Genomic DNA, 23,627 nt, shown 5'->3' on the forward strand with positions numbered 1-23,627 from the left:
AAGTCTGTAACCCCTGACCATCAGTACTTAAGTCTGTAACCCCTGATCATCAGTACTTAAGTCTGTAGACCCTGATCATCAGTACTTAAGTCTGTAGACCCTGATCATCAGTACTTAAGTCTGTAGACCCTGATCATCAGTCCTAAAGTCTGTAGACCCTGGTCATCAGTACTTAAGTCTGTAGACCCTGATCATCAGTACTTAAGTCTGTAGACCCTGATCATCAGTACTTAAGTCTGTAGACCCTGGTCATCAGTACTTAAGTCTGTAGACTCTGATCATCAGTACTTAAGTCTGTAACCCCTGATCATCAGTACTTAAGTCTGTAGACCCTGATCATCAGTACTTAAGTCTGTAGACCCTGATCATCAGTACTTAAGTCTGTAGACCCTGATCATCAGTACCTAAGTCTGTAGACCCTGACCATCAGTACTTAAGTCTGTAGACCCTGATCATCAGTACTTAAGTATGTAACTCCTGATCATCAGTACTTAAGTCTGTAGACCCTGACCATCAGTATTTAAGTCTGTAGACCCTGATCATCAGTACTTAAGTCTGTAAACCCTGAGCATCAGTACTTAAGACTGTAGACCCTGACCATCAGTATTTAAGTCTGTAGACCCTGATCATCAGTATTTAAGTCTGTAGACCCTGATCATCAGTACTTAAGTCTGTAGACCCTGATCATCAGTACTTAAGTCTGTAGACCCTGATCATCAGTACTTAAGTCTGTAGACCCTGATCATCAGTACTTAAGTCTGTAGACCCTGATCATCAGTACTTAAGTCTGTATACCTTGACCATCAGTACTTAAGTCTGTAGACCCTGATCATCAGTACTTAAGTCTGTAGACCCCTGACCATCAGTACTTAAGTCTGTAGACCCTAATCATCAGTACTTAAGTCTGTAGACCCTGATCATCAGTACTTAAGTCTGTAGACTCTGATCATCAGTACTTAAGTCTGTAGACCCTGATCATCAGTACTTAAGTCTGTAGACCCTGATCATCAGTACTTAAGTCTGTAGACTCTGATCATCAGTACTTAAGTCTGTAGACCTTGACCATCAGTACTTAAGTCTGTAGACCCTGATCATCAGTACTTAAGTCTGTAGACCCTGACCATCAGTACTTAAGTCTGTAGACCCTGATCATCAGTACTTAAGTCTGTAGACCCTGATCATCAGTACTTAAGTCTGTAGACCCTGATCATCAGTACTTAAGTCTGTAGACCCTGATCATCAGTACTTAAGTCTGTAGACCCTGATCATCAGTACTTAAGTCTGTAGACCCTGATCATCAGTACTTAAGTCTGTAGACCCTGATCATCAGTACTTAAGTCTGTAGACCCTGATCATCAGTACTTAAGTCTGTAGACCCCTGATCATCAGTACTTAAGTCTGTAGACCCTAATCATCAGTACTTAAGTCTGGAACCCCTGATCATCAGTACTTAAGTCTGTAGACCCTGATCATCAGTATTTAAGTCTGTAGACTCTGATCATCAGTACTAAAGTCTGTAGACCCTGATCATCAGTACTTAAGTCTGTAGACCCTGATCATCAGTACTTAAGTCTGTAGACCCTGATCATCAGTACTTAAGTCTGTAGACCCTGATCATCAGTACTTAAGTCTGTAGACTCTGATCATTAGTATACTTACTTCCTTGTTTGGTTCAGCATTCTTCATTTCAGACCTCAACTCTGCCTTCAAACTGACAATCTTCTTCTTCATGGCATCAATGTCTTCCTTACAGTCATACACTTTATCACCTGTGGATGAGTGTTACATACTTTTGTATATTTTGTTTAACGTCCTATTAACAGCCAAGGCCATTTAAGGATGTGCCTAAATTTGGAGGTTGAGGAAAGCCGTAGTACCCGGAGAAAAACCACCGGCCTACGGTCAGTACCTGGCAACTGCCCCACTTAGGTTTCGAACCTGCAACCCAGAGGTGGAGGGCTAATGATAAAGTGTCGGGACACCTTAACCACTCGGCCACCGCAGCCCCTCTTCTTTGATGACACATTCACACCTTTCCAATTCATCAAAAAGTTTTAACTCCAGCGAAGTACACCATAAATATTGCAATGATTAGTTAATTTTAACAAGCATTTAATGATAAATTGATATAAATAATAAAGTTCTGATATAAATGATAAAGTTCTGATATAAAAATCTTACCCTTCGGTGCCATGACCATCTCCGGCATAGGAATGAACCACTTACACTCAAATGAGCGCACTTTATGTCTGAAAATATATATCAATGAATGTTTTATAAGGACAGAAATTTACACTTATTTACACTTGAGGAATAGGACTTCACTTTCTTAGAAAAACTCCAATACGTAAATATAACTGGGTGATGTCACAACATCTACGATATTAGATGTATTACAATAATGACATGAAGATTTGTGAAGATGCTAAATGAGTATCAGAGATATATCCTTGACAAAAACACATAAAGGTAGAGATGATTTAGACTTACCTGTCACTGATAGAGGTGATTTAGACTTACCTGCCACTGATAGAGATGATTTAGACTTACTGTACCTGCCACTGATAGAGATGATTTAAACTTACCTGCCACAGATAGAGGTAATTTAGAATTACCTGCCACTGATAGAGTTGATTTAAACTTACCTGCCACTGATAGAGTTGATTTAAACTTACCTGCCACTGATAGAGGTGATTTAGACTTACCTGCCACTGATAGAGGTGATTTAGACTTACCTGTCACTGATAGAGGTGATTTAGACTTACCTGCCACTGATAGAGATGATTTAGACATACCTGCCACTGATAGAGGTGATTTAGACTTACCTGCCAATGATAGAGGTGATTTAGACTTACCTGCCACTGATAGAGGTGATTTAGACTTACCTGCCACTGATTTTGTGTTTGGTACAGACTTACCTGCCACCGATTTTGTGTTTGGTACAGACTTACCTGCCACTGATTTTGTGTTTGGTACAGACTTACCTGCCACTGATTTTGTGTTTGGTACAGACTTACCTGCCACTGATTTTGTGTTTGGTACAGACTTACCTGCCACTGATTTTGTGTTTGGTACAGACCAGGACATCACTAAACAGGAACAGGTATCTCAGCTTACGAGATCTGCCGTCTATCTCCACCACAAACCCACTCTTTACAAGATGTTGTTTGTCTTCAGACTTCAATAAAATCATCAATCAGATTATGTTTAACCTGCTCTTCACAAGATTGTGTTTGTCATCAAGATGTCAACAAAATCGTCTATCAGATATAGAACAAACACCGAGACACCAGGTGTGCCTATGATATGGTTACAACTACTATATATAGATACAGAAATAATCATTTGTCTTCAATAAAATCGTCAATCAGAATAAGGAAAAACATTATACCACAGCAAAAACAGCAATACAGTCAGAATCAACCTATATGTACCGAGATAATATATAAACTTACATTGTATACATTAACTTTTGTCTCACTGAATAAAAACTAGAGAAATATAAAGTCAGGAACAACCAATCACATTCTTGGTAAGAACAAAGTGTACTTTATGACAACCAATCACTTTCTTGGTAAGAACAAAGTATATTTTATGAGTCAGTCTGTTTCATTATACACAATAACTCAGACAATTGATGATGTTAGGACGTCATACCTTATCATTAGCATCTTCATCCACTCCAAAGTTTCGTAAATTATGGTCCGCAATCTTGAGCGCCCCCTGGAGGGTAGCAAAGTCTTTATGGTCCTCAGGTGTTACCCTGATCAAATCCTGTAAAATCATTTTAACATGGTAATAGTCAGAATCCCGTAACTAAAACCCAAACATGGTAATATGATGGTAATAGTCAGCATTCTCCCTAACAAAAACCCAAACATGATAATATGATGGTAATAGTCAGCATTCTCCCTAACAAAAACCCATTCTCCCTAACTAAAACCCATTCTCCCTAACTAAAACCCAAACATGGTAATATGATGGTAATAGTCAGCATTCTCCCTAACAAAAACCCAAACATGATAATATGATGGTAATAGTCAGCATTCTCCCTAACTAAAACCCATTCTCCCTAACTAAAACCCAAACATGATAATATGATGGTAATAGTCAGCATTCTCCCTAACTAAAACCCATTCTCCCTAACTAAAACCCAAACATGGTAATATGATGGTAATAGTCAGCATTCTCCCTAACAAAAACCCAAACATGATAATATGATGGTAATAGTCAGCATTCTCCCTAACTAAAACCCATTCTCCCTAACTAAAACCCATTCTCCCTAACTAAAACCCATTCTCCCTAACTAAAACCCATTCTCCCTAACTAAAACCCATTCTCCCTAACTAAAACCTAAACATAGTAATATGATAGTAATAGTCAGCATTCTACCTAACTAAAACCTAAACATGGTAATATGATGGTAATAGTCAGCATTCTCCCTAACTAAAACCTAAACATGGTAATATGATGGTAATAGTCAGCATTCTCCCTAACTAAAACCCAAACATGGTAATATGATGGTTATAGTCAGCATTCTCCCTAACTAAAACCCATTCTCCCTAACTAAAACCTAAACATGGTAATATGATGGTAATAGTCAGCATTCTCCCTAACTAAAACCCATTCTACCTAACTAAAACCTAAACATGGTAATATGATGGTAATAGTCAGCATTCTCCCTAACTAAAACCCATTCTACCTAACTAAAACCTAAACATGGTAATATGATGGTAATAGTCAGCATTCTCCCTAACTAAAACCTAAACATGGTAATATGATGGTAATAGTCAGCATTCTCCCTAACTAAAACCCATTCTCCCTAACTAAAACCCATTCTCCCTAACTAAAACCCATTCTCCCTAACTAAAACCCATTCTCCCTAACTAAAACCCAAACATGGTAATATGATGGTAATAGTCAGCATTCTACCTAACTAAAACCTAAACATGGTTATATGATGGTAATAGTCAGCATTCTCCCTAACTAAAACCCATTCTCCCAAACTAAAACCCAAACATGGTAATATGATGGTAATAGTCAGCATTCTCCCTAACTAAAACCCATTCTCCCTAACTAAAACCTAAACATGGTAATATGATGGTAATAGTCAGCATTCTCCCTAACTAAAACCCATTCTACCTAACTAAAACCTAAACATGGTAATATGATGGTAATAGTCAGCATTCTACCTAACTAAAACCTAAACAAGGTAATATGATGGTTATAGTCAGCATTCTCCCTAACTAAAACCCATTCTCCCTAACTAAAACCCATCCTAACTAAAACCTAAACATGGTAATATGATGGTAGTAGTCAGCATTCTCCCTAACTAAAACCCATTCTCCCTAACTAAAACCCATTCTACCTAACTAAAACCCATTCTCCCTAACTAAAACCCATTCTCCCTAACTAAAACCCATTCTCCCTAACTAAAACCTTAATATGGTGATATAGTCCAAGTTTCCTCTGACCAAAACACAGTAAGTGAGGAGCTGTATGAACAACATTGATTGAGGGTCTAGACGTTTGTCTTACTTATTGATACAAGATAATGTGTCATGTCTATACCAAAATGTTGATGATACAATGTATCAGACAATTTCCGTATCTTCATATAAAAGTGCAGGGCTATCGACAGTAACATACTCACATGTAGAACCAGTGTGTTTCTTTGTAACCTTTGGACAGGTTTAAACAGTATTTCTGTAAATAAAACCATACACAGGACTAATATAGATTTGTCAAAAGATTGGTTCAAATGAGATCACATTTTTGCTTCTGTTTCAATCCAAATAAACATGAATGGTTTTTTTTTCAGTTTTTGTAAAATCTCCCAACATGGAGCATTCTATTCTGACAGAACATCAAGTATTTCTATAAATCAATTATAATATGATACTCATGGCAGAAGAGTGTTACCTTCTAAAGAGGACACCACCCACTCATCGCTTTGAGGTCCAGCAATTTTCTACAAAAGGAGGAAAAAAACAGAATGATCATACAAACATTTTGCAGTAATTAACCAATACAATGTACTGTATATATGTTGAGATTTTTTAATCAATTAAGATATCTACCAATATATAGAAGAAGTGTATATCTGGTGGCATGAGAGAAGTGGTGATAAATCATTATCCAATTCCTTTTATAATGATCCAACTAATTAAAATACAATGATGAACACCAGGACTTATAAATAACATAGCTGGAGAAGTCAAACCATAAGAATCTAAAACCTAGTTATTCAATCTTGCCTAATATGGAAAATTAAAACTTACCAAATAAGGAAGATTACTCAAATAAAAAAAGTAAGGAATATTCCCCATACTCATATCAAATAAGGAAAATTAATATAATTCACTAAATTAAGGAACATGAATTTCAAACTTATTAAATCAAGAACATTATTCAAACATACAATATTGAAATTTACTAAACTAGAAACAAACTTCAGTTACCAAAGTACTGAATACTATTCAGATTTACCAAATTAATGAATATCTAACTCAGACTTACCAAATTAATGAATACTATATTCAGACTTACCAAATTAATGAATACTATTCAGACTTACCAAATTAATGAATACTATTCAGACTTACCAAATTAATGAATACTATTCAGACTTACCAAATTAAGAGCCATTTTCTTAAAATCAGGATTTTCATTACCACACTTGGTCACACACTCCAGAGCTTTATTGGTATTCTCAACGAATTCTTTATAGGTAGGGAAAAATACAATCTGAAAGCCAACACAACACCATAAGATGATCTGTAATGTTATCCTTTTTCATGAATTATCATTTTTTATCATTAATGAGGAATGAAGATTGATGATGGCAAAATTAGAGTGTGGTTGAATTTCAGTATATTTGCGGCCTGATACTGCAAAATGCTTGCAAGAAGGCAGTATTGTGCAAAATTCATTTCACCATTTTATAAATATAATGTATACAGTCTCCTTGAATTATTAAGATATTTAAAATACGATATTTCATATCTCAATCAACCTATGTTGAAAAAATTAAATAAAAGTCTGCAGACATGTAAGTACTACCATGTAATATAAATTTATCTATTGTCCCGACTGAAGACAACTGTCATTTACATCTAACACTCACCAGTTCCTTGAATATACGGCCAATCTCCTGGTCGTCTGACCACTGGTCAACTTTCTCCTTCAGACTGGACACGAATGTCTTATGATGGACATGGATATCCTCGACTTTGTAGAAGATTGTTGTAAGGTCCTCAAAAGAACACAGGGGGTTCGTCTCACAGCTCATTTGTAACTTACGCTTGAACTGGGGATGAAATGTCAAACTGATCTTAGACAAATTGTAGTGTAGAATATGTAAAATGAGAAATAGAATCAATAACTCTTGTATGATGTTGATAGAAATATCTCTGTCGCTTTGATGAGTGCTGATCATAAAAAAATTTATCCTATCTAAAGTTTTACTCAGCATACTTCAATTATTTTTAAATAACATCTTTAAATTTAACAAGCATTCTGAGAGTATTGATAAAGTAATACACGTCCCCGACCAGTCGTCACTAAAAATAGTAACAATGACCTTCACCAAAAAACACTAAAACATGAACATTATCTGTAGCTACTCATACTGAAGTTACATACCAACTTTCTCCAACATACTTTGAAGCATAGATGGACTGAGAGACGGACGGACGGGGAGGAAACCTATAGTCGTCCCCAGGTTTCATCGATAGGGGATCAATTAAATAGTTAATATACCAAACAAAGACAGCTCAATATGACATATCTAGATAATTTTGGAAAACTAAGAGGAGAAGACCACCATGTCACTTGAGGGATAACATTACTACACTAACAATGAAATCACTCCTTTTCCCCCATATATAAATAGCAACTTAACCATATTGTTTCATCACTTACACTGACGAGTTCATCCAGACATGACAGGTAGTTTTCCTCACTGTCCAGTATTCCATTCACAAGAATCTTCCTCATCTTCAGTTTCCGAGACTTTTCTGTCTCTTCTTCTTGGTCGGCCACATCCAGCTTATAAGACAAATGGTTTAAAATCAGTAAAATGAAGTTTAAAATCAGTAAAATGAATTTTAAAATCAGTAAAATGAATTTTAAAATCAGTAAAATGAAGTTTAAAATCAGTAAAATGATGTTTTAAATCTGTTGGTGGAAGTGATAATGCTGCTTTTCAGTATTATTTGGTTTTTTCATTGCCATGTATTCCGGTATGTCCAGGAACCCAGAAAAATATAGTACAGACAACTGGAAACAAGATTATGTAGTAAGATAAGTATTTTTCGTATTGAGATATTATCCAGATTCTGTTGCTGAGGCTCTCTAAGACAGATAGAGTTAGTTTTGATGTGTTTAAAGACGAGGCAGGTAACATGGGTTTATAACTGAGAATACTGAAGCATCATTTGGAACCTGGCATCCTAAGGCTGCATTTGTCCTAACCAAGGCTGTCAATACATTTTGAATGTCCTTAGAACAATGTAGAATGATTGAAAGCCACTGTATTTTGACTAGAGGTCTAAGAAGGATATACGCAATTAAGATATGGGATTCACTGTCAGATTTAATTGTGTCATGAGAAGAACGGTCAATTTCTGGTAATTCTAATGACCATGGAGGAATTTCTGTTATTCCAAAGCATGCGATTATGTGTTGACATTAATTTCTGCAGATTGTAAAAAAGAGGATATGTATATTGCAAGTGATGGAATACTTTTTGGTTTATATTGTAACAAATCCTTATAATTTGGATTGAATACAAGGAAATAAGCAGGGTTTGATGGATTCAATTTTGTATTGCAATAAATGTTTTAAGTTTTGTGACAACTATACAGTGATGGTTCATTTGCATCTACATAGACCATCACAGATGGTGTGGTTTTGAAGGTCCCAAGATTGAATCGCAGGCCTTGATGATATACAGTATCTAATATCTTCAGATATGATTTTCTAGCAGAACTATAGCAAATTGAACCATAGTCCAATTTTGATCTGATAAGTCAGTTCTGTAAAGCCTAAGCATAACCTTCATATCAACAACCCAGTCAGTCACTCACCAGGTCTACACTGATAACACTAGGTCTACAAAAAGACTTTTTCTAGCATATAGTCAATGGAGTTGTTCAAAATTATGAAAGATAAATATGAACAGTGAGTGATGAAGATACAAGATAATGCTATCATTATAAGTAATCCTTGAAAACTGAACTTTGACCTACCTCATCATGGCTGTCACAGCTAATGGTGTCAAGGTCATCCTCTGACCTTGTCCTTGTTATCCTGTGTCTTCTGTCTACTGTATCCTCATCTGACTGAGTGTCTATGGCTACAACAAACAGATACAAATGTACATGGAATCACCACTCGTAATGACTAACATACAAACAGATACCTGGAATCATCACTCGTAATGACTACAACATACAACAGATACCTGGAATCATCACTTGTAATGACTACAACAGATACCTGGAATCATCACTCGTAATGACTACAACATACAACAGATACCTGGAATCATCACTCGCAATGACTACAACATACAACAGATACCTGGAATCATCACTCATAATGACTACAACATATACCAGATACCTGGAATCATCATTCGTAATGACTACAACATACAACAGATACCTGGAATCATCACTCGTAATAACCACTATATACCATCCCTCGACAACACCATCAGACCATAGTGCCCTGTGGCGCGGGTACTATACCATCCCTCGACAACACTACCAGACCACACTGCCCTGTGGCTCGGGTACTATACCATCCCTCGACAACACTACCAGACCACACTGCCCTGTGGCTCGGGCACTGTACCATCCCTTGACAATACTACCAGACCACACTGCCCTGTGGCTCGAGCACTAATTACCATCCCTCGACAATACTACCAGACCACTACTGCCCTGTGGCTCGAGCACTAATTACCATCCCTCGACAATACTACCAGACCATAGTGCCCTGTGGCTCGGGCACTATACCATCCCTCGACAACACTACCAGACCACACTGCCCTGTGGCTCGGGTACTATACCATCCCTCGACAACACTACCAGACCATAGCGCCCTGTGGCTCGGGTACTGTACAATCCCTCCACAACACTACCAGACTACACTGCCCCCTGTGGCTCGGGTACTGTACCATCCCTCCACAACACTACCAGACCATAGTGCCCTGTGGCTCAGGGCACTATACCATCCCTCCGACAACACTACCAGACTACACTGCCCCCTGTGGCTCGGGTACTGTACCATCCCTCGACAACACTACCAGACCATAGTGCCCTGTGGCTCAGGTACTATACCATCCCTCGACAACACTACCAGACCATAACTGCCCTGTGGCTCGGGTACTATACCATCCCTCGACAACACTACCAGACTACACTGCCCTGTGGCTCGGGTACTAATTACCATCCCTCCACAACACTATACACCAAAGTACCCTCAAAAGGAGGCAATACCATATATAGATAGATTTCACTAACTACACTCACTGTATATCCCCACAATACTGATTGATATGTTTCCAGTAGTTTATGAATTATAAGTAATTCATGAATAACAAGTATACTTTGTATTGCTAAAGCAAAAATAAGGTGTCCCCTACCAGTCCCTGCTAGTAACAATGACCTTGACCAAATAACCAAGATATTAATGGTCCTTTATCATTGTGTGAAGTTTGATCAAAGTCCCTCAAAGAATGTCAAGTGACTAGCATGCTGACAAACTTTGGAGTTATATACATATATACATGCATACAAGACTGAGAGGAAACCTATATAAAGTCCCCTCCCCCTTCAAATAATAATTTGATTTTCGTATATACACAGCAATATACAGCCTTCTCAAAGTGGTTCACTAATGTTGTTATCTAAGGCCTTTAGCATCCAGCCAATGTCAGTCAGAACGGCCATTCAGAAAAGGGACATAACTCAGGTTACCACTAATATCATACTCGCACATTAAAGTATTCTCATGGCTATGAAAATTAAAATTTGAAAATAACCGAAAATGAGAAACTATAGCTGCAGGCTTGTTGGCGGATCATTTCATATCGTCACTAATCATAGCAACTGCAATAAATGTTTTTATTTGCAGAGATATTTTACTTACACTTCCATAAAACTAAAGCATTTCAAAACTACCACAATTACAATGGTCAGAAATAGACTGATCAAAGTTGGATATTTTTAATTCTCTTTTAAGGGATCAAATATAATCTGTGCAGTAAATGCTGGCATTTTTATCTTGTTGTAACTGTTTGTATAAATGTCTGGGCTGTAAATAATTCGCACTGTATCCTAATCACTGACACAGTGAAAAGCTTAAAGTAATAAAAAATACTTTAATTCAATATGAAACCTGTGGATTAATTTTTAATATGAGCTTGAGCCTTAGGCTCAAATGACTCATGTTAGTCCTCTATACCCCTGTTCCTATCACAGAAATATTTTGATTTTAATGAAGGTAATTTGAATCCATTTACATGTGTAATATGTCAGGGCTCTTTCGTAATTAGGTAAGATATCGATCAGGTTAAATCAAGGAGTAATCTCTGTACTTAAGGTTCAGTAAATACACCTGTTTGATATATAACCCGGTCGATAGAGACCAGGGGTCTCTGTGATAATAGCATGTTTACTTTAAATGATTGGCTAGATTTCTGAGAAAACCTCTCCTATTTAATAGCAACAGACTGGACCTGTCCACACCTGAAGATGAATTTCTTGTTAAAATACCTGGACTGGATGTAACTTATCTAGATTTGTCCCATGATCAAATTTCATCAAATAAACATATCTCAATGATATTTTCTTTCCCAGGAGATAAGCTGACAAATGTTAAAGAACCAGCGGTGACTACAATGTATGTGGACAAACTAACAGTACGCAGGCAAACCTGATAAAACATGAACATTATTGATACTTGTTCTTATATAAGACCTAGACAAAACAACAATTAAAACAAAACCAAATTTTTTGCAGTGAATGATTATTTTGGAAAATCATAATTAGAGTCATTCTTAAAATGAATGGCAGCATGAACAGGATTTAGAAGGTGACTGGACATGTACATGAAGACAACACTCTGAATCATACCAGTTTTACCTTGTCAGAAGCTCAGAAAAATAACAAAATCTCATTTATTTATTACGTTTAATGTCCTCTATTACATTTCTTTTGGTATTTTAAGCAAGTGGAACGTAATCTCCTTGTACTGGTTGTAATGCCTGACAGTTTAATCTGCTAACTTAATTGAGACATACCATGGTTAACATTGTAATCACAGAGCTGGTCATCCTGGTAAATAACACAGTACAATTAATTATAGATACACAGAGACAGGTACACATACCTGTAGTATTATATCATGACATACAGGACCAGTACAGGTACACATACCTGTAGTATTATATCCTGACATACAGGACCAGTACAGAGACAGGTACACATACCTGTAGTATTATATCCTGACATACAGGACCAGTACAGGGACAGGTACACATACCTGTAGTATTATATCCTGACATACAGAACCAGTACAGAGACAGGTACACATACCTGTAGTATTATATCCTGACATACAGGACCAGTACAGGGACAGGTACACATACCTGTAGTATTATATCCTGACATACAGGACCAGTACAGGTACACATACCTGTAGTATTATATCCTGACATACAGAACCAGTACAGGGACAGGTACACATACCTGTAGTTTTATATCCTGACATACAGGACCAGTACAGGGACAGGTACACATACCTGTAGTATTATATCCTGACATACAGAACCAGTACAGGGACAGGTACACATACCTGTAGTTTTATATCCTGACATACAGAACCAGTACAGGGACAGGTACACATACCTGTAGTATTATATCCTGACATACAGAACCAGTACAGGGACAGGTACACATACCTGTAGTATTATATCCTGACATACAGGACCAGTACAGGTACACATACCTGTAGTATTATATCCTGACATACAGAACCAGTACAGGGACAGGTACACATACCTGTAGTTTTATATCCTGACATACAGGACCAGTACAGGTACACATACCTGTAGTTTTATATCCTGACATACAGGACCAGTACAGGGACAGGTACACATACCTGGAGTATTATATCCTGACATACAGGACCAGTACAGGTACACATACCTGTAGTTTTATATCCTGACATACAGGACCAGTACAGGGACAGGTACACATACCTGGAGTATTATATCCTGACATACAGGACCAGTACAGGTACACATACCTGTAGTTTTATATCCTGACATACAGGACCAGTACAGGGACAGGTACACAATGATGCCAGCAAAAACATTTTACTTTCACTTTTAGTTCTATAAAGTGTGTGAGTGTGGGAACACCTTTCAAAGAAAAACACAGTGTTCCTAATATGGTCATTCCATATAATATCCAAGAAAAGTCAGCATACTCCTTATAGTCTTCTGATAAAAATAGTTGATTTTAAATCACAATGAATAATAACCTCTACTATATGTATTTTTCGTAAAAACCTATTTTTAGAATCTGATCAAGGTAACAAATCTAGATAAGGTTAACCAACACCTTGTTATACCCTGACACACAGTATTGTTGGGGACTATTTAGAGACATTTTACATTATTAACATGCTATATACCCTGACACACAGTATTGTTGGGGAGTATTTAGAGACATTTTACATTATTAACACGCTATATACCCTGACACACAGTATTGTTGGGGAGTATTTAGAGACATTTTACATTATTAACACCCTATATACCCCGACACACAGTATTGTTGGGGACTATTTAGAGACATTTTACATTATTAACACCCTATAAACCCTGACACACAGTATTGTTGGGGAGTATTTAGAGACATTTTATATTATTAACATGCTATATACTCTGACACACAGTATTGTTGGGGACTATTTAGAGACATTTTACATTATTAACACCCTATAAACCCTGACACACAGTATTATTGTGGACTATTTAGAGACATTTTACATTATTAACACGCTATATACCCTGACACACAGTATTGTTGGGGACTATATAGAGACATTTTACATTATTAACACACTATATACCCTGACACACAGTATTGTTGTGGAGTATTTAGAGACATTTTACATTATTAACACGCTATATACCCTGACACACAGTATTGTTGGGGAGTATTTAGAGACATTTTACATTATTAACATGCTATATACCCTGACACACAGTATTGTTGGGGACTATTTAGAGACATTTTACATTATTAACACGCTATATACCCTGACACACAGTATTGTTGTGGACTATTTAGAGACATTTTACATTATTAACACGCTATATACCCTGACACACAGTATTGTTGTGGACTATTTAGAGACATTTTACATTATTAACACGCTATATACCCTGACAAACAGTATTGTTGGGGAGTATTTAGAGACATTTTACATATATACCCTGACACACAGTATTGTTGGGGACTAGTTAGAGACATTTTACATTATTAACACGCTATATACCCTGACACACAGCATTGTTGGGGAGTATTTAGAGACATTTTACATTATTAACACGCTATATACCCTGACACACAGTATTGTTGTGGACTATTTAGAGACATTTTACATTATTAACATGCTATATACCCTGACACACAGTATTGTTGGGGACTATTTAGAGACATTTTACATTATTAACACACTATATACCCTGACACACAGTATTGTTGTGGAGTATTTAGAGACATTTTACATTATTAACACGCTATATACCCTGACACACAGTATTGTTGGGGAGTATTTAGAGACATTTTACATTATTAACACGCTATATACCCTGACACACAGTATTGTTGGGGACTATTTAGAGACATTTTACATTATTAACACCCTATATACCCTGACACACAGTATTGTTGTGGAGTATTTAGAGACATTTTACATTATTAACACCCTATATACCCTGACACACAGTATTGTTGGGGACTATTTAGAGACATTTTACATTATTAACACCCTATATACCCTGACACACAGTATTGTTGTGGAGTATTTAGAGACATTTTACATTATTAACACGCTATATACCCTGACACACAGTATTGTTGTGGAGTATTTAGAGACATTTTACATTATTAACACCCTATATACCCTGACACACAGTATTGTTGTGGAGTATTTAGAGACATTTTACATTATTAACACCCTATATACCCTGACACACAGTATTGTTGTGGACTATTTAGAGACATTTTACATTATTAACACCCTATATACCCTGACACACAGTATTGTTGTGGAGTATTTAGAGACATTTTACATTATTAACACGCTATATACCCTGACACACAGTATTGTTGTGGAGTATTTAGAGACATTTTACATTATTAACACCCTATATACCCTGACACACAGTATTGTTGTGGAGTATTTAGAGACATTTTACATTATTAACACGCTATATACCCTGACACACAGTATTGTTGTGGAGTATTTAGAGACATTTTACATTATTAACACCCTATATACCCTGACACACAGTATTGTTGGGGACTATTTAGAGACATTTTACATTATTAACACCCTATATACCCTGACACACAGTATTGTTGTGGAGTATTTAGAGACATTTTACATTATTAACACCCTATATACCCTGACACACAGTATTGTTGTGGACTATTTAGAGACATTTTACATTATTAACACGCTATATACCCTGACACACAGTATTGTTGTGGAGTATTTAGAGACATTTTACATTATTAACACGCTATATACCCTGACACACAGTATTGTTGGGGACTATTTAGAGACATTTTACATTATTAACACCCTATATACCCTGACACACAGTATTGTTGTGGACTATTTAGAGACATTTTACATTATTAACACGCTATATACCCTGACACACAGTATTGTTGTGGACTATTTAGAGACATTTTACATTATTAACACCCTATATACCCTGACACACAGTATTGTTGGGGACTATTTAGAGACATTTTACATTATTAACACCCTATATACCCTGACACACAGTATTGTTGTGGACTATTTAGAGACATTTTACATTATTAACACGCTATATACCCTGACACACAGTATTGTTGTGGAGTATTTAGAGACATTTTACATTATTAACACCCTATATACCCTGACACACAGTATTGTTGGGGACTATTTAGAGACATTTTACATTATTAACACCCTATATACCCTGACACACAGTATTGTTGTGGAGTATTTAGAGACATTTTACATTATTAACACCCTATATACCCTGACACACAGTATTGTTGTGGACTATTTAGAGACATTTTACATTATTAACACGCTATATACCCTGACACACAGTATTGTTGTGGAGTATTTAGAGACATTTTACATTATTAACACGCTATATACCCTGACACACAGTATTGTTGGGGACTATTTAGAGACATTTTACATTATTAACACGCTATATACCCTGACACACAGTATTGTTGTGGAGTATTTAGAGACATTTTACATTATTAACACGCTATATACCCTGACACACAGTATTGTTGGGGACTATTTAGAGACATTTTACATTATTAACACGCTATATACCCTGACACACAGTATTGTTGTGGAGTATTTAGAGACATTTTACATTATTAACACGCTATATACCCTGACACACAGTATTGTTGGGGACTATTTAGAGACATTTTACATTATTAACACGCTATATACCCTGACACACAGTATTGTTGTGGAGTATTTAGAGACATTTTACATTATTAACACGCTATATACCCTGACACACAGTATTGTTGGGGACTATTTAGAGACATTTTACATTATTAACACGCTATATACCCTGACACACAGTATTGTTGTGGAGTATTTAGAGACATTTTACATTATTAACACGCTATATACCCTGACACACAGTATTGTTGGGGACTATTTAGAGACATTTTACATTATTAACACGCTATATACCCTGACACACAGTATTGTTGGGGACTATTTAGAGACATTTTACATTATTAACACCCTATATACCCTGACACACAGTATTGTTGTGGACTATTTAGAGACATTTTACATTATTAACACGCTATATACCCTGACACACAGTATTGTTGTGGACTATTTAGAGACATTTTACATTATTAACACCCTATATACCCTGACACACAGTATTGTTGGGGACTATTTAGAGACATTTTACATTATTAACACCCTATATACCCTGACACACAGTATTGTTGTGGACTATTTAGAGACATTTTACATTATTAACACGCTATATACCCTGACACACAGTATTGTTGTGGAGTATTTAGAGACATTTTACATTATTAACACCCTATATACCCTGACACACAGTATTGTTGGGGACTATTTAGAGACATTTTACATTATTAACACCCTATATACCCTGACACACAGTATTGTTGTGGAGTATTTAGAGACATTTTACATTATTAACACCCTATATACCCTGACACACAGTATTGTTGTGGACTATTTAGAGACATTTTACATTATTAACACGCTATATACCCTGACACACAGTATTGTTGTGGAGTATTTAGAGACATTTTACATTATTAACACGCTATATACCCTGACACACAGTATTGTTGGGGACTATTTAGAGACATTTTACATTATTAACACGCTATATACCCTGACACACAGTATTGTTGTGGACTATTTAGAGACATTTTACATTATTAACACGCTATATACCCTGACACACAGTATTGTTGTGGACTATTTAGAGACATTTTACATTATTAACACGCTATATACCCTGACACACAGTATTGTTGCGGACTATTTAGAGACATTTTACATTATTAACACGCTATATACCCTGACACACAGTATTGTTGTGGAGTATTTAGAGACATTTTACATTATTAACACACTATATACCCTGACACACAGTATTGTTGGGGAGTATTTAGAGACATTTTACATTATTAACACACTATATACCCTGACACACAGTATTGTTGTGGACTATTTAGAGACATTTTACATTATTAACACGCTATATACCCTGACACACAGTATTGTTGGGGACTATTTAGAGACATTTTACATTATTAACACCCTATATACCCTGACACACAGTATTGTTGTGGAGTATTTAGAGACATTTTACATTATTAACACGCTATATACCCTGACACACAGTATTGTTGGGGACTATTTAGAGACATTTTACATTATTAACACCCTATATACCCTGACACACAGTATTGTTGGGGACTATTTAGAGACATTTTACATTATTAACACGCTATATACCCTGACACACAGTATTGTTGTGGAGTATTTAGAGACATTTTACATTATTAACACGCTATATACCCTGACACACAGCATTGTTGTGGACTATTTAGAGACATGTTACATTATTAACACGCTATATACCCTGACACACAGCATTGTTGTGGACTATTTAGAGACATTTTACATTATTAACACGCTATATACCCTGACACACAGTATTGTTGTGGAGTATTTAGAGACATTTTACATTATTAACACGCTATATACCCTGACATACATTAGTGTTGTGGAGTATTTAGAGACATTTTACATTATTAACACACTATATACCCTGACACACAGTATTGTTGGGGACTATTTAGAGACATTTTACATATATACCCTGACACACAGTATTGTTGGGACTATTTAGAGACATTTTACATTAACACGCTATATACCCTGACACACAGTATTGTTGGGGACTATTTAGAGATGTTACATTACATTATTAATACACACGTATGCTATATACTAAACAGACTCCTAGTACACGAATGGTCAGTATGATATACCTCGTAATCCTTTCCTCACGCACAGTAAATATGATTACTCACTCTGTGGTAAATGGTCTGATTGACTTCCTGGTTTGTTTTATATGCATCAAACATATTCAATAAACATTCTGTACACTATGCAAATATTTGTGTTGTGGGTTTTACAAGTAAATTACATATGTTTAAAGAAAGACCAGCTTATAATGTGTGGCATGCTAATTACCATGTCAATTCTAGCTGTATACATAATGGCCGGCACACAGTCACAACAAATTTAAACTTTAAATTTCTTTTTGGGGAAAATAAGGCTTACGTGCATTGGTAACAGAGTCATTTTGTACACCTAGTTGTCTAGTCAGGAAAAACATGTATACTTCTGGTCCTGTCACTTTGAAAATCAGATTGTTTGATATTTAAAGATGGCAGGCACAAAAATAGAACCAGCAATATTGTGAATACTCTGGTCAATAAATACATTTAATAATGTGCATTGTATTGACCTACTAAAATAGAAACTGATCTCATCAATCTAAATATATTTGTTTTTTCTCTAAGATCTGTTTGGCTGGATAATGGGTGCTATGATATTAAGTGGCACAGTGGTAACAAACTAGTTAACCCGGGTTTGATTCCCTGATTAGACACGGAAATGTATGGGGTTACCTGCCCAACTACAAGGGGTTTTTCTCTGTGTACTCCAGTTTCCTCCCACACTTGTTACTGCTCACAGACTGCCACCCAAGCCAACAAGCCTTATTGTCTACTAGTTTCGACCCTATCGCAGGGTCTTCATCAGGACCTGATCCTGATGAAGACCCTGCGATAGGGTCGAAACTAGTTAGACAATAAAGTTCCAACTTATCGGTAACGCTTGAGGATGTTGCAGTTATTACTTCCTACTTATATTTAATTATTCACTCTAACTGCCCGGCATACCTATAAGGTATCCATGCAGACTCAACGCGAAGTACCACGTCACTGAGAAAGCCCACTGATTTCCAGCTGACGTTGGCTCCTTTCTCCTCCTTAGTATTAATATAAGTTGTTATAACTTATTTGTTTCGCAATTGTTGTAAAATAAATAAAGTTTACATTTACAATATAGTGTGTCTCTATAATTAATCCTAAATGAAATTATTCAATATTAATAATATCGCAAATTTTGCAGTTTCCTCTTATATAATCAATGTAAATATAAATCAAAGATGAGGGTATCTTTTATATGTGCATGTGATAACAAAATTATAAATATTTGAAATTTGGTTTGTTTTGGTTTATCTATATTGTTATGACTGGTGTCTGACCCAATGTGTCAAGGTCAAAGATCCAGCAACACTGATTCATACCTGAAAAAGCTAGACACTAACTATGAATCAGCACTGATATAGATCAAGTCTGTACATCACCATATATCTGCTGTACATGTGCTAGATATACCAGTATCCTGTACTGATATGGTGATTTGGTCCCAAAAACCCTTCAGGACACTGACCTAAAGGTTACATAACACCATGATACAAATCAGCTATAGGCCTCACATAATTTTACAAACCGTTACCTGGTGGGTTAACTGTTGGTGTATCTGTGAGGACCATCTGTGATGTAGTCAGTCGTCTGTGAGCGTGTAGAATATAAGATCTAGGCAGTCCACGAAGTTCATACATTTTCATAAATAATCATCCAGTGATTTATTTCACATCACATCGAAGTATATCTTAAAAAATATCCTCTTATGCTGATTTTCCACGTTCTGATATCAACTGATACACAGATGTAAAATGTTTTTTCAATTGACATTAACAGCTCTTAACCCTCTTTCAATTGAGGTTTCACTTCCCTATAACTATCAACACACTTTTTCTTGATGTTTACAAATAAAATATTAAAACGCCCAAGGCGTATATGCTCTTTATAGGATAGTCTCTACGAATCAGTGAGTCGATAGCACAAGGCAGGTTAGTACTGTATTACTCATCCTAAACTACACTACACCCCAGTTTTTATACCCGTGATGCAGACAGGTATTTTTAACACCTTTAGTATATGTACGAGTTTACCTGTACGAGACCCACCCTGATTCTCCCCATAATTTACATATATAATACACATAATTTAATTATCCTACGTAATACATTATTGTCAATACAACATAAAACTGCTAATGTGTCATGTTAGCTTGCACCAGGTAATGGTTTTTATATTACAACATTCAGGAAGGTACGACAATGACGTCACAGCTCAGTTAGATAATTATGGCAGTCATCATTAAGTCATGACAGAGGAGTCATATGTACACCTCAATTAATTAAACTAATTACCCTAATATCAGTAATACACTTAGATCCTCTATATGATTACATATAAATTATGTACCTGTAAAATATGTCTTTTTTTGTTATTTACACCTGACTATAACCAACAATGGTAGGTACTACTGACCACCTGAGGGCCGCGGTGGCCGAGTGGCAAACCAAACTACTGACCACCAGTGATAATTGTGAAGATTTAGGAGAAGTGGTCATGTAATGTAATGTACTAAGCTGATCGAGACTGGCTATAGACAACTGTGGCATATGTAGCCAATGTAAGTCGAGCATATACATACTGGTATATGAAATGTAAATAAATAAGTCAGGTTACAATATTTTTTAAATGTTTGTTTTAAATTATTTATTTTTAATTGATACAACATACATTCTCCTCTACATTGGGGATTATCCTAAAGTTCTATAATTGGAGGATTATCCTAAAGTTCTATAACTGAGGGGATTATCCTAAAGTTCTATAATTGGGAGGATTATCCTAAAGTTCTATAATTGGGGGATTATCCTAAAGTTCTATAATTGGGGGGGGATTATCCTAAAGTTTCTACAATTGGGGGATTATCCTAAAGTGCTATAATTGGGGGGATTATCCTAAAGTTCTATAATTGGGGGGATTATCCTAAAGTTTTACAATTGGGGGGATTATCCTAAAGTTCTATAATTGGAGGATTATCCTAAAGTTCTATAATTGGGGGGATTATCCTAAAGTTCTATAATTGGGGGGATTATCCTAAAGTTCTATAATTGGGGGATTATCCTAAAGTTCTATAATTGGGGGGATTATACTAAAGTTCTATAATTGGGGGGATTATCCTAAAGTTTTACAATTGGAGGATTATCCTAAAGTTCTATAATTGGGGGGATTATCCTAAAGTTCTATAATTGGGGGATTATCCTAAAGTTCTAAAATTCAGCAATGTGCTTTTTTCCCCTATTTCTCCACATTACATGTATACAGATATATATCGAAATTTCTCTTCATAAAATGAATGCTGTGTAAAGTTAAACCAAGTCGTGGCCAGTTTAAGAGTTTAAATGTGTCAAGCTCTATATCGGAAAATGACTGATGAAAACACTTAAAGAGGGCCTTTATATAAGTACTATAAGTCTATATAGCTAGTCTGGACGATGTATACACCACTATCTAGAACTTCTAATGTTAGTATTGTTTATGGTCAACATAGTGATGAGTAATGTATAATTCTGATAACATCAAGTGGCCAGGACCATTTACATTGAGAGTCTGAATCATAACTCTCTCTATATATATACATGTATAGTATATAGCCAGCTGGGCTCAACTTTTGAATGGTCCCCATATATGAACAAATTCTAACTGTGAATTTGTTTGTGTGTTTAAAGATGCTAAATCTCTAAAATAGGAATGCAGGGCTTTTGTGTATTTCATAATGTATTAAATGTTTAATGCTTTACGCTATAACCATGCTCCACAAGTTTGAGCTTCTAATGTTATATCTTAAATTTAAAATGAATGAATAATCAATAACATCCCAAAGAAATTCTATAGTGTCCAGTCTATGTAAGTAACTCTGACATTTATATCAGGATGATATATATATATTATTACTTCTATTCAGTTGTTTATGTTGCTTTAATGTGAATGTTATCCATTTTTGTGAGAAGCAGCTGTATACAATGTATACCAATTAAGGCATGATGCTGACGATGTATACGTAGTATCTTTATCATCTACCTTACTCTGGCGTGACGATGTATACGTGGTATCTTTATCATCTACCTTACTCTGGCGTGACGATGTATACGTGGCATCTTTATCATCTACCTTACTCTGGCGTGACGATGTATACGTGGCATCTTTATCATCTACCTTACTCTGGCGTGACGATGTATACGTGGCATCTTTATCATCTACCTTACTCTGGCGTGACGATGTATACGTGGCATCTTTATCATCTACCTTACTCTGGCGTGACGATGTATACGTGGCATCTTTATCATCTACCTTACTCTGGCGTGACGATGTATACGTGGCATCTTTATCATCTACCTTACTCTGGCGTGACGATGTATACGTGGCATCTTTATCATCTACCTTACTCTGGCGTGACGATGTATACGTAGCATCTTTATCATCTACCTTACTCTGGCGTGACGATGTATACGTAGCATCTTTATCATCTACCTTACTCTGGCGTGACGATGTATATGTAGCATCTTTATCATCTACCTTACTCTGGCGTGACGATGTATACGTAGCATCTTTATCATCTACCTTACTCTGGCGTGACGATGTATACGTAGCATCTTTATCATCTACCTTACTCTGGCGTGACGATGTATACGTAGTATCTTTATCATCTACAATGTACCTTACTCTGGCGTGACGATGTATACGTAGCATCTTTATCATCTACAATGTACCTTACTCTGGCGTGACGAT

At 36.1% G+C, this 23,627-nt stretch overlaps 1 protein-coding gene across 1 annotated transcript in view; it reads right to left on the reverse strand.

The window, feature by feature from the left end:
- The window catches only part of LOC117333066 (active breakpoint cluster region-related protein-like), a 62,055-nt gene that overhangs the window by 26,217 nt on the left and 12,211 nt on the right, over positions 1 to 23,627 (reverse strand). The window contains 10 exon segments of the mRNA XM_033892192.1: positions 1,660 to 1,769; positions 2,182 to 2,249; positions 3,051 to 3,178; positions 3,658 to 3,774; positions 5,654 to 5,706; positions 5,923 to 5,971; positions 6,634 to 6,747; positions 7,127 to 7,309; positions 7,924 to 8,049; positions 9,252 to 9,358. Of these exon segments, the coding sequence (XP_033748083.1) occupies positions 1,660 to 1,769; positions 2,182 to 2,249; positions 3,051 to 3,178; positions 3,658 to 3,774; positions 5,654 to 5,706; positions 5,923 to 5,971; positions 6,634 to 6,747; positions 7,127 to 7,309; positions 7,924 to 8,049; positions 9,252 to 9,358 (1,055 nt within the window).

The sequence above is a fragment of the Pecten maximus genome, chromosome 8 (genome assembly GCF_902652985.1).
Source record: "Pecten maximus chromosome 8, xPecMax1.1, whole genome shotgun sequence".
Classification (NCBI taxonomy): domain Eukaryota; kingdom Metazoa; phylum Mollusca; class Bivalvia; order Pectinida; family Pectinidae; genus Pecten; species Pecten maximus.